The sequence below is a fragment of the Hemicordylus capensis genome, chromosome 2, assembly GCF_027244095.1.
Source record: "Hemicordylus capensis ecotype Gifberg chromosome 2, rHemCap1.1.pri, whole genome shotgun sequence".
NCBI classification, from domain to species: domain Eukaryota; kingdom Metazoa; phylum Chordata; class Lepidosauria; order Squamata; family Cordylidae; genus Hemicordylus; species Hemicordylus capensis.
Genome location: NC_069658.1, coordinates 375203636 through 375217608, shown reverse-complemented (window position 1 = coordinate 375217608; position 13973 = coordinate 375203636). Strand labels below are relative to the sequence as shown.

Here is a 13973-nt window from a genome sequence, read left to right as displayed (position 1 = left end):
AGGTGCCCAATTTGCCTCAGTGTGACACTGCACCCACTCGCCCACCCTTGCACCATCATCAAGATGCAGAGGGTAGCAGTGCCAATGAGGGTGTGCAGTTGTGGGCGACACTTTGCCACTCACTCTGCCACCCTGCTGGCACTGCAAGAGTGGCAAGTGGCAGCATCAGGGCAGGTAAGTGATGGGGACACCCTTCCCCACATGCCCACCCTCCTACGCCCAGCAAGGCTAGCAAGGGGTGGCAGTGGCGGATTGATGGGAAGGCAGAGTCGCCACTTGGCTACGGCGGCAGTGGGGGGGTGGGGTTCTCCCTTTTTCCTTCTACACACACTATACAGGGGTGGGGGTGCCACAGAGGCCACAGCCACAGCTGCAGGGAGGGTGAGCGGGCGAGGGGAAGGTTCCCCCTTCTGCCTTCCCAAACCATGCTGCGGTGTACGGAGTGTTATGGGGGGCTACTTATGGGGGGCATCTTGCAATTGCTCTCATCGGCATCTGGCAATTGCTCCAGGGAGCATCTGCTGTGTCCCTCCTGGATCTGAGGAGTGCATTGGGTGTGTGTATGATTCTTCCTTTGGGGCTGGTTGGCAGGTGCAGCTGCTCTAGTCTTCTCTCTCGTTTTGGGCATCAGGACGGAGTTCAGTTCCTTTGACAGTGCTGCAATTGCCAGGAAAGGGTTAACTGAGGCTACCCATCAGGGAGCAGCAAAGAGGGACTGCAGCTTGGAGCCCTCTGAGTGGTCTCCTTGGGTCACATGCTTGCTCTGTCCACTCACGACTGCTGTTGCCATGGGCGGGGCTGGAGGATCAACAATGCTAGCAATGGCTGGAGAGAACCTGAAAAAGTTAATCATCTGTCACTCACACTCCCTGCCCGGTTTGCAGCATGTGCCTGTCTGCTATGAGGTAAAAATAGAGTTCTATCTGCTTTCAGGAGGTAACCCTGTTTTCTGCTCATCTGGATAGCTTCATGATATTCTTCTTTCCTCCTCCTCCTCCTCCTCATTCTCTTAATCTGTATTTTCTTGGGATCTCTGCAGCCAGAAGACTATTTTTATCATTTGAACTGTAGTATTAATATCAGGCCTTATCTACAAATATATCAGAATGAGGAGACAGAATTTGAGGTGGTAGAATGGACTGTATCACTTCAGGCTGAGGTGAGGTATTATATTTGTAATGTCCCCTAGAGTTAAAATAAAATAAAATAAAATAAATCCATTTGAAGCTGAAAGCTATCATGGAAATAGTGGGCTGGAATGTTTTACTCTGGTGTACTTATATACAATGTTATGTAGAGGGACATGCAAAAATGGGATCCCCTGCTTGCATAACACACAAACCAAATGAAATTAAGATACCTGCTGACATTTTGGTTTTGAAGTTATGGATAGAGCTACAGCCTCTGCTCTAATTACCCAAAGAAGAAGCTTACCCACAGGAGAGGAAATCCAGATGCCTGCATATATGGGGGGGGGGAAGTAGTGCTCTTTGGTCAGGGCCCACCCATCAATGAGGCCCACTGAAGCATCTCAAGTGGCAGAATGGTTGAGGACGTGGTAGTTAGTGCTTCACTGCTGCCACCTCATTGGGCCTTGCCCTGCCCAGCCTGGTGGTGGTGGTGGAAGTCACCAGCATTCAGATTTGTCTTCCTCCAGCTGTGGTCCAGTGTTTCCACTCTCTGTGTCTTTTGAACATATGAGTCCACAGTTCCTGATGTTCTATTCCCTGCCCCCTGCCTTTTTAAAAGGCAGGGAGAGTATGGGACTAGATGAGTGGTGAGACCAGAAGGAGAACATGCCTAAGTAACAGCAGCAGCTGCCACCAACATCAGGGATGGAGATGAAGGGGAACTGGGCTTGGGAGAGGGCGAATGGGGTTTGGAAATGGGAATTGGCTCTTCAGGTGATCTACATGCTGAGGAACTTTAAATGGGACAGGGGCTCTGAGAAGAGAGGGCTATGAATTTTGAAAGGAGACTGGAGACTGGGGAGGAAGATCAGGGCTGTAGCAGGAATTGATTCTCTGTGCACACTGTGTACCAAGCAGGGTATGGCAGTTCACCAGTGAGGGTTGAGCCTGACCTGTCTTTGGCAGTCATAACAATGGTGATTCTTTCTAATACTGTGTTTATATGTGTGCATATGCATACTATGTATACTTACAGTAATTACTATTTGGCAGTGAACAACTAAGACTATTTCACCTGAGAATTGTTTCCTTTTATACTGTCGCAATGCTATGCAGATGTTATCAAAGCATGTATCACCATGAGAGTGCAATGGGAAGCCCCAGCCTCCCCATTTGTTGGCTCCACCCCACCCTGGCACAGTATTCAAGTACAGTGTTTGTCTGAGGAGACAAATGCTGCACTCGGAAGAGATGTGGAACACTGGCATTCTTTATGGGAAGAATCTCTCCCCAAATAGAGCATTTGTCTCCTCAGTCAAATACTACACTCAGGCACTGTGGGAGGGTAGAGTTTCAGTGCCTGTCTATGGAGGGGAAAGGGGAGAGGTTTGCCAGTGCACTCTTATGAAGGCTGTATGAGGCTGCCCACGAATTGAAATGTACCCGAATAGGGCTTATGTCAGGGTATAATCAATTTTAAGTATAAAATATGGTTTTACACATGATATAGAGTTGCTTTGTGTGTTTCGCAGTTGTGTTTGGGAAGCATTTCTGTTTTTCTCATCCCTAACTGTAGCCTGAAGTGATGCAGTCCACTGTACCACATCCAGATCCTGTCATCTCATTGTGCTGCATATATACAGTACTGTAGACCTGGCCTAAGCAGGAGTTTCTTATGTGGCTATAGGAGACATCACATAATTGAAAATGTTGATGGCAGGCAGTATTTATCTTTATGATCTTTATTGTTTTGAAGATGGCTACCCAAAGGAAGAAATTATCTATATGTGGAAGCGCAGCTCAGTGGAAGTGGGAGACACTAGGTCCTGGAGGCTCTATCAGTTTTCATTTATGGGCCTTAGAAATACAACTGAAGTGGTGCCAACAACTTCTGGTAGGTGCAGCTACTTTTATTAATCATCTGTTGATTGAATGAATGAATGATTGATTGATTAAGTGCCTTCAATTCGGTGTCGGCTCTTAGCGACCACATAGATAGATTTTCTCCAGGATGATCTGTCTTCAACTTGGCCTTTAAGGTCTCTCAGTAGTGCATTCATTGCTGTTGTAATCAAGTCCATCCACCTTGTTGCTGGTCATCCTCATCTTCTTTTTCCTTCAACATTTCCCAGCATTATGGACTTCTCAAGGAAGCTGGGTTTTCGTATGTGTCTGAAGTATGATAGTTTGAGCCTGGTCATTTGCCTCGAGTGAAAATTCTGGATTGATTTGTTCTATGACCCATTTGTTTGTTTTCCTGGCTGTCCATGGTATCCTCAAAAGTCTTCTCCAGCACCAAAGTTCAAAAGCATCAATACTGTCTATGAAAGGCTCCTAAAAAAATGCTGAAGAGTGAAAACAGTCAATATGGTGTTTGCTGTGTGCTGAAATGCAACATTATCAGCCTACTGGGATGTATCTGTTCCTAGGCCGTATCACTGCATATGTGAGATTCAGGGATGTAGATATAATTGAGCAGTTAAGTTCAAAGAACCCAGGCCCCCAGCTCCAGAGGGCCCCCCAGTTCCACCTCTCCCTATTTTCTTCATTATCTCCCTCACTCCGTGGGGCCATCAGGGAAAGGGGTGAACATGGGACCCCTCTCCCCTAGCTCCGCCCCTAGTGAGATTAACAGATTAGATGCTCTCTTATATATAAAGATCCTGGCACATTCAACAATAGCATGCCAGAGAGAAGATTCTAGCTTGCTAGAATTCTAGATCAAACTAAGGGTATTTTATGTGTCTGCTATAGTCCCTTGAATAGAGCATGGGTGAGGATGGATGAGGACGAAGACAACTAAAACGAGGACTAAAATGGGGGCAGATTCTTAGTTATGCTTGCTTTGTCATCAGATATTGATTTATTTCAAGCTGCAATATAAAAGAATTTTAGGAAGAGGTTTTGTGACTCAGTATCACAATTTCATTTCTAATATGCTTCTGGATCTGCAGTGTTCCATTTTGTCTTTGTCTCAGGGTCAGCAGTAAATGGAACAATCTAGTTCTAAATTGGTGGTTGCTACTCTGTACTGGCTGAGCTGTATGTCTTATGGATACAACCTTTCCTTCTGCCTATTTGTATCATCCTTGGTGTACACATGTAATGGAATCTGTAATGCATAAATATTGGTGACTCAGTGTGTCAGGGTTACTTCAACGTTTAACTTTGCAAGAAACACAAATTACATTATAAAAATAATTGCTTGACTGAAGATGAGTGACTAAATATAGGGAAGTATGTTGCATAATTATATACCTGTAGGTGTCATAGGGCTCTTGCCTTTAAATTCATGTTTTAAAATAGAATCACAGAGGTAAGGAGATCGTGCCCTTACACTTCTGACACTGCAGTATGTTGTATTAAAAAGCACAAGTGCAGAGAAAGGTTGCCGTCTAATGCGACTGCCATTATTTGAAGGAGGGAAAAAAGTAATGAGGTAAATGAGTCAACACAGCAATGATGTTTGTTCACACATGACTGCTTGAAGGAGCAAAAGCCTATTCCCTGCACTTTGGTCCAGAACAGCATTAGCTAAATCATCAGGGTGGTGGGGGACTGGGAGAGGCATGCCCAGAAAGCCTTTTGCACCTGGAAGAGGCAGCAAACCAAAAATCCTCTCACACTGAACTGATGAAGCTGCCTCACATTGAGTCATTTTGTTGGTCATAGGAACATAGAACATAGGAAGCTATGGCATACTGAGTCAGACTATTGGTCTAATGTAGCTCAGTATTGTCTTCACAGACTGGCAGTGACTTCTCCAAGGTTGCAGGCAGGAATGTCTCTTAGCCCCATCTTGGAGAAGCCAGGGAGGGAACTTGGAACCTTCTTCTCTTCCCAGAGCAGCTCCATCCCCTGAAGGGAATATCTTACAGTGCTCATACTTCTGGTCTCTCATTCATATGCAACCAGGGCAGACCTTGCTTAGCTAAAGGGACAAGTCATGCTTGCTACCACAAGACCAGCTCTCCTCTCCTGGTCCACCAGAGTTGATATTGTCTCTGCTGACTGTCAGCAGCTCTCCAGGTTTTCAGGCAAGAGTCTTTGTCAGTCCTACCTGAACAGATCAGGGACTGAACCTGGGACCTTTTGTTGCAAAGAGCTGAACACAGACTCAACCCCTGGTATCTCCAGGTAGGGCTGGGAAAGAAACCTGCCTTTGGAGAGCTGCCACCAGTCGGTGTAAATGATATTTTAGCATTTCTGGGTTAGTTAAGGAAATGTTTCCTCTTTCACCTCCTTTATAGAGGAAAGAGTCATAAATTGGGAATGTACATTTGGAAATAAGCAAATCTATAAAGTAATGTTTTGTTTATAAAGAGTGATTTTTCCCCTGCTCCTGTTCCCAATAGAGTAATGCAAAATCTCATACTGACATCAGATAAGAGCCATATTCCATCTCAGATACAATTTATGCTTATTGTATTTACTGGATTCCTTCACCTCCCTTCCCTCCTTTTGCTAACAGAATTGTGGTGTTTTGAGTCATCAACATCTTTCTCTTCATCATCAACATCATTATTATTGCAAGAAAGTATCAGTAAATGTTAAAAATGCTATAAGCATCAATTCCTCTGTTTCAGGGCTTTCTGTATATTTTTTGGGTGAATTAATTTTATGGGTTTCTGTGTAACATTACAAGAGTGCTCACTGAAGGAAATGATCTATTTGCATTAGGCTTTCACGGCCTTCCTTAGGGACCATTAATCTCATTTCAAAAACCACAGTAGTGGTCTAACCGTGCTGATGTAATTGAAAGATCATATTTGTTGTTAATGCACTGATACACGTGTCCACTTACTTAAACAAATAAAGTGATCAATATTAATTGTGCACTTGTACACAGTAAAAGCTCTCTTCAGCCAAGTTTTTAAATCAGTGACAAGAAATGCTTCCCAAAGATGATCTAGCCCTTTAGAATTTAGCCTCTTGGGGATACACGGCAAATCTCTGAAGAACAGTGCAGTCTCTCTCTCTGTGCACTGTTTTTCTGTCCGTTTGAAAACAGAGCCTATCCTAGATACAAAAGGCCCTGCATATAAATGGGAAAAGAAGCTGGTTGCATCACCAATAGCCATGGTGACATTTTTGAATTCTTTCCTCAACTCAAGTGCTTTCTCTGGTCAAAGAGCACACATGAGAGGCATATGTTTTATGACTGTATTGGAACTTCAGGCTTTAAGTTACAAGTTGCTGTAATCAGAGGCCACATTTGCACATAATGTGAAACCGGATGTTGCCAAACCCATGGTTAATTTTTGTAACCGTGAATAGCATTGCAGATGTTCACCCAACTGCAGCCTGGCAACCTGGAAAGAGGAGCCCCTCCCTCTTCCTGGTCTTCCGAGTCCACATCACAGAAATCTCTGTAGTGCTCACGTCACCAGGATGTGGGCAAGGTGTCAGAACATCTGCAGGATGGCACCCATTGGCCATAATCTTCAAGGGGGCATTCTGAGTGCAGTCCTGCCTTTTTTGGAATGGACCACCCACCCTCAGCAGGGGAAGGGCATTTAGATCCCTTTCTCCCGAGTGCAGTTGCACCACTGCCCTTGTAAGAGCCCCACAGCAAAACAGTCTCACAGAAGTACAATTGCTGGCAACAAGGGGATGCAGCGGGGCACTATTTTTCTGTTACTCCAGGAAGGGATCATGAGGACTTCCTAGGAGGGAATATGCATATGGGGGAGGGTAAAGGATCCTACATTCTGATCCATTGTAGCCAAGGATGCTCTTGCGACTAATGATCCTGGAAAAGCCATCCAGGGACACCAAACCACAATCCTGCCCCTGTGTCAATTTACCATTGGGGGATTAGCCCTCTCATGAGAGGGCCAATCCACTGGGCAGAACCGGAGGTTCCAAGACCTTTGGTCCTCTGTTGGACTGAGCTTGTTTGTTTATTCGAATTCTATACCGCCCTTCCAAAAATGGCTCAGGGTGGTTTACATTGAGAAATAAGAAATAAATAAGATGGATCCCAGTCCGCAAAGGGCTCACAATCTAAAAAGAAATATGAGACCCCAGCAACAGTCACTGGAGGTACTGTGCTGGGGGTGAATAGGGCCAGTTACTCTCCCCCTGCTAAATAAAGAGAATCACCACGTTAAAAGGTGCCTCTTTGCCAGGTTAGCAGGGATTAAATCATTGAAATCAAAGGGGCTTGTGTGAGGGACCCATTCTCTCTGGTTAATAATAGAACTGTTACATCATGACCCCCTCCTCTCCAGGTGACCCTTTCATTCCCCCAAAGGAGCAGTTGCTGCTCCATGTATCCAGGCAGTACCGAGTGGGCAAACTAAGGAAACACCAGGGCCACGGATTGATATTTACTCTCATTCTAATTTATCAGGTTTTGACCAGTGGTGCAGAGTATGTAGATTGATTGCCACCGGGAATTGTAGGAGAGGGAAGTCCCAACTATCAGCGATCCCAGGAGAGGAGGTTCGCTATGCTGGTGGTGGTGGTGGGGAGAAGAGAACATGGATATGTTCAAAAGGATGAACAGACTGGCAGAAAGCCTGCTTGTACTGGTTCTTTGCAGCAGTCAACAAGACAGGGAGAGGTGTTGCTAGGGTACACATCCCCACAGCTTGCTTGTGTTGAGCAACCAGGCTGGGTGGCATCTGCCATCCAGCCCACATGAGTGCCTCCATTGCCTTTCACTCACATGAGAAAGCGGTCCTTGGGAGAAGGGGTATCATCACACACTATTAGCAATTCAGCCCCCATCCCTGTGTGCCACTGGATGGTTCTTCTCATGAGTAGTGAATGGGTCTCTCCATGGCCTTCCACTCTCATGAGAGAATGGTCCACTCCAGAGCAGCATCTATCCTCATCACATACTGTAGGAGCTCCTGCTGGATGGTTCTTCTCATAAGTAATGGCACAGAGTGAGTGCTTGCTGGGCCCCCCTTCCCCAACTTCATTGTACAATAAATAGAGCAGATCCATGAGAGAATTCCTGAATGGTCCACCCTTGTAAATCCAACCCCGCTGCCCTGCCACATTACCTTTGCAGCAATCTCATTGGGTTGCCTGGTTTATGGTGCCACAGCGATTGCATGTGCTCGTGAACATATTTCATGTTTTTGGTGAACAAAATTTTTTGTGCCCATCTTGCCATTCCATCCCATTTTTCTTTTGAGAGCCGGGGGGTGGGTGGGGGTAAGCGGGAAGACACTTACAGGAGACAGTGGGAAGTGGGCATCCCCCAATGTGACTTCTCCGTTTGACAGGCTTAGAAGCTTGGGATGGGATGAGGCAGCATCCTTTTTGCCGGGCAACAGGTTGAGTGGTACAGAGACAGGGGCAGGGCAAGTGCTAGAACAGGCAGCTGTCAAGAAGCATGGCAGTCATATAATGGTCACATCTCTGGGTGTGTCTGGGCCACCCTCTCTATGATTTCAATTCCAAAATCATCATGGAGCTGTGGTTATGCTGGCATTATGCTGGCAGATGCGTTTGGACGTAATTCTGCCACATTCAAACCTCAAGTTGGAGGTACCATCTGCCACTTTTATATATAATTTCCCTGTGCCCACAACTTTAACTAATCCCAAGTGTAGACTTCAGTTGGCTCATGTGTCTTATCACACATATATTAATATATTTTTCTTTCAAAAGCAAACCTTGGCTTCCCATTTGATCATACTTAAGTCATACTGCCATAAATCCTGTTAAAAATACTACATTTTCTTTGTATGTGCCTTATTTAAGTTAACTAAGAACATAAGAACAGCCCTGCTGGATCGGGCCCAAGAAGGCCCTTCTAGTCCAGCATCCTGTTTCACACAGTGGCCCACCAGATGCCACTGGAAGTGACAGGCAGGAGTTGAGGGCATGCCCTCTCTCCTGCTGTTACTCCCCTGCAACTGGTACTCAGAGGCATCCTGCTTTGGACATTTTTAATGGTAAGGTAAAATACCTTTAATGGTAAAGTATCTTACTTAATAAATAAACAATAGGCATATATTAGGTCTTTCTATATGTGCTATCAGCAACTCTGTAAGTGGTAGTGTTGATGTCTGACAGAAGCACTGATTTATATCCTGCTCAGTGTTCCACCAATCCAAGAGTGGAGAACATACACTGGTTCTGTGCAACCTAACAGCCCGTATTCACTGCTAGCAAAGGCAGAGGTGCTCTGTGGCTACTAAGAAGTGTGTCATTGCTGTAGTTATGCTTCTCGCATTGGAAATGAAGGGAGAATTGTTGCTATAGAAAGCATGCAATATTTAGAAGCCACTGAGCCTCCCTGCCTTCACAAGCAGCAAGGATGGGCTGTTGAGTCACATGGAAGCTGTGAGTGCACCCTGCTCTTTGATCAGCAGGTACTGCACAGAATGTAAGCCACTTTCTGGTAGGTTTTTATTAATTTTAGTACAGATAGGTGGGATAAATGACCGTCTGAATGAAAAAGGCCTATTTTAGTTGTTGCTGAACCATAGTGGAGAAGGTATGACAAACTCCAAAACGGATCACTTGTACTTAATGCCAAAGGAATCCTGAACAAATGAAAGTACTCTTATAAAATGTATAGAGGCCCCCCCAAATAGAATAACCCCGACACCAAACCATTCTTAATTCCACTTCTTCAACCAATGGCAATATTTATTTTTTCTTGACTTCCCTGCTGCAGTAGCTTGTGGCTTGGTTTGCTTGCCCGAGTCATCTAGAAATGTTTACTAGTTATTTTGTACTCTGCTAACATGATTATGGAGTGCATGACTCTCTGCAGGGGTACAGATACTTCCCCAAGGAATTGAGAAGTCCCCCCACCCCGCTTAATTTTACTGAGCTTCTCCCCAAACCTAATAATCCATATCCCCCCAAAAAGTGTCCAAGTACCCCATGGGTTGCTAACCCATGGGTGGTTGGCACCCTCACTCTGGGCCACCCCAGCACCCCCCAAGTGCAGTTATGGGGCTGCTGAAACCTCCAGTCTTCCCTATGGAGAAAAAGCCACTTGTGGGGTGCTGGGGTGGCCCAGAGTGAGTGGTGGTGTAGTGCACAGCTTGGTGGTTGGTCCTTGGTTTTGTTGTTTCTGAGCTGTTCTGAGTGTAGATTCTTTGGTAGCATATAAGATTTTCAATGACAAACCATGAATCCACTCTCATTGCTAACCTTAAAGACACACAAACTTCAAAAATCACTTTAAAATCAGCCCTTTGCCCAATTCCTTTCAAATAATTCTGGTAGCTTCCTTGCCCCCCTTGGGCACTACCACCCACCACACTCTGCTCTAGGCCACCCCTTTGCCTGTGACGTGAAGCTATACATTTGCTGACACTTCCATGCTTCTTTATGGAGAAAAACCTTAAAGACACGTAAACTTCAAAAATCACTTTAAAATCAGCCCTTTGCCCAATTCCTTTAAAATAATTCTGATAGCTTCCTTGCCCCCCTTAGGAACTATCACCCAGCACACTCCACTCTAGGACACCCCTTTCCCCCTGACGTGAAGCTATACATTTGCTGCAATCCTCATTATTCTCTATGAGGAATTCAAAAATACTTTTTAAATCCACCAATAATCAGAGGAGTGTCCAATTGCCCTGAGGTTTTGTGGGTGGTAGGCACCCCTGGGTTCCTACCACCCACCCCACTTTTGTGCCCCTAGGTGATCCACAATAGGGGATATGGGCTGGTTTGGGTCCCATTATACCCTATGAGAAAAATAATTAAAAATATTTCAAATATTCATTTAAAAAATCATAGGGGTGTCCAAATGCTTTGGGGTTTGGGTGGTTGTTGGCACCCCTGGGTGCTCCACAATAGGGAATGATGGGCTGGTTTGAGTCCCATTATATCCCATGAGAAAAAAATAAAAACTAATTTCAAAAATTCATTAAAAAAATTGTACGAGTGTCCGATTGCTTTGGGGATTGAGTGGCAGGTACCCATGGGTGCCAGCTACCAGCCCACCCACTATTGGAGGTTTGAACCAGTTCTAAATGGTTCAAACAGGTTTGAAACAGTTTGAATTCGAACCAAACCAGAGGGGGTTTGAGTAAAACCAAACCCAAACAACCCCCTGCTGGTTTGAACCCGGTTCAAATTTGAACCGAACCAGGCAAACCGGGTTTATGCACATCCCTAAATGGGTCTAGATAATCAGTTTCCTCAAAGATTGCCTGGAGCTCAGGGGCGACCACCCTCTTAATCACCTTGCTGAACCATGTAAGATTGGAGACAGGCCTATATTTTGCTGAGGGATCCAGTGCAGGTGTCTTCAAGTAAGATCTAATGATAGTCTCCTTAAGGCAAGGAGGCATCCTGCCCTCCCCCAGAGAAGCATTTATAATATGTACCAGAGCCATGTTGGGCAAGGGTCAAGATAACAGTTGGTAGGATGTCCAGTCCAAAGCAGCTTGTCTACATCCTCTGGAGGAGTCACAAACTGAAAGTGACCCAGTCTGATCCCATAAGGGGAGTCCCCTAGTAGATTTTGCAATAAATGTGGAATCCAGTTCGGCCCAAATACAAGAAAAAAATAAAGTAAAACATCCCAGCGGGTAATTGAAGGTTCCAAATTTGAGTTTAAAGGGGAGGGGGCACATAGAAGCCTTCTCACAACACTAGACATCTCTGCTGGACATGAACTTGTGGAAACAATGTGGGCAGAAAAGAACCTCTTCTTTGCCACCCATATTGCCAAAGTATAGATCTTCAAATGTGCTCTGTGTTGCAGTCTTCCTCCACTTGCACTCTAATAATCTACCTTGCCATTTTCTTCCAAATACCATTTATTTCTTCCGAATACCATGGTGCTAATTTTGAAGCAGGTCAGAGAGGACGCTTAGGAGCAATCATGTCCTCCTGTTCTCTTGAGTTCATTATTCCATGTTTGCATCGACAGAATCATCGACGGAGCCCGCTTGAAATCCTTCCAAGTCTTCTTGGAATCCTATTGGATCCGATAACATTCTAGGGTGGACCAGCCTAAAAAGTCCTTCACCCCTGCAGAGGTTGGTTGTGGCTGCAAATCCCAACTTAACCAGATGGTGGTCCATCCATGACAATGAAGAAATAACAGGAATCCCCATCTATGGAACATCACTCTGATCAGAGCAAAGGAATAAATTGAGCATGTGACCAGCATCATGTGTAGGTCCAGAGAACAATTGGGATGGGTCCATAGTTATCATGGCCACTATGAAATCTGGACAACCTGGTCTCAAAGTGAACATTTAAGTCCCCCACTACCAATAGTCTGGATAACTCCAGTGCCAACTCCACAACCAGGTCTGTCAGCTCAGTTAGGGACTCAGGTGGACCCTGGTGTGATTGGTACACCAACATAGAAGTATGCTTAGGAACACACATTCAATACAGGTCAATTCCCTGAGAGGGATCCTGGTAAGGGAGATGGTATTCTTATAGTCCACAGTCATGCCGCCTCCCCGCCCACATCCTCTCACCTGCTCCACCACAGAATATCCCCCTGGGAGAAGTTGGCACCAGAACAGAACACTAGTCTCTCCCAACCAAGTCTCTGTAATGTATACTAGGTCATCTTCTTCATCCACAATCAGGTCATGAATGATCTAAGATTTATTTTGGACCGACTGGGCCAAGTATCAAGATGAAATTTTGGGGGTGATTTGTACTTTCCCCCAAGGTCAAATGGCTGTCAGGCCAGCTGGAAGGAGAAAGAGCTATTGTTGCTAGTTTCCCTGCCCCTGTAGCTGCCTGCTGACCTACCAATACCATTTCTTCATCAGTAACCCCTGCTAACTAATAAAAGAGGTATCTTTAAAAGTGGTGATTCCCTTTATTTAGCAGGGGGAGAGCAACTGGCCCTATCCAACCCCAGCACAGCACAGCATCTCTCCAGTGGCTGCTGCTGGTTCAACCTTATGTTGCTTTTTAGATTGTGAGCCCTTTGGGGGCAGGGAGTCATCTTATTTATGTATTATTTTTCGGTGTAAACCATTTTGAGAACTTTGGTTGAAGGGCGGTATATAATTATCCATAGTAGTAGTAGTTCCCCACCACCACTCGAATAGCTGCCCTGGAGACACCCCCTGTCTCGTCATCTCTGAACAGCCCAAGACACATAGCTTCACTAGGCCTAACATCATGTTTGGTGACAATAGCTCTGTGGTCAGCAGGAGTCTCTCCTTTAGGAAGCAGACACAATAAAGTCTTCCTCAGCCTTCCGTCCCACCCCTTCGGTGGCTGGCTTTGGCAGCCACCAGCAAACAGCCCACCCACAGCGGGTCATGCCCATGGCCGTGCCAGTGGTTGTGCCCCCAGCATTACCCACCTTTATAAAGGGCCAGAAGTTTAGCGAGTCCAATAGGCTCTCTCACCCTATCAGACAAACTTGACCCAGCTGCAGGTTGTTTTTGACAATTAAGGCAAACAAGCAACAGGTAGCAGTCAGAAGGGAGGATTGATATCCATGATGAATGTTGTTCCCTGTAGTTTTAGTGGAACAGGATGTCCCCCCCACCCTTCTGAAAATTGGTAATTTTCTAACTTGTTATTGGGCCTTTTCTGTGGCTGTCCCAGTGCTTTGGAATATGCTCCCTGTTGAAAGAAGAGCATCCCCATCTCTGCTTGTTTTCAGGAAGATCCTCAAGACGTACCTGTTTGCTCAGACTTTTAACTGAAGATTTTTAAATTTAATGTGTTTTCATCTGTGATCTTGTTCTATTAGTTTTGTGAATTTTAACTGTTTTATACTGTTTTAATATTTGTTGTGTGTGTTTTCAATTTGTACACTGCATAGAGATGTTTATATCAGGCAGTCTTGAAATATGATAAACAAACAAATAACTATTGTTGTTGCTGCTGCTACTGCAGCTGCTTCTCTCTCTCTCTCTCTCTCTC

The 13973-nt window shown here is 45.2% G+C and overlaps 1 protein-coding gene across 2 annotated transcripts in view; it reads left to right on the top strand.

Annotated features, from left to right (window-relative positions):
• The window catches only part of GABRG2 (gamma-aminobutyric acid type A receptor subunit gamma2), a 135674-nt gene that overhangs the window by 66522 nt on the left and 55179 nt on the right, over nt 1–13973 (top strand). For both annotated transcript variants that reach the window (XM_053297921.1, XM_053297920.1), the window contains exon 6: nt 2887–3024. In XM_053297921.1, the coding sequence (XP_053153896.1) occupies nt 2887–3024 (138 nt within the window). The remainder of the gene's footprint in view (nt 1–2886; nt 3025–13973) is intronic.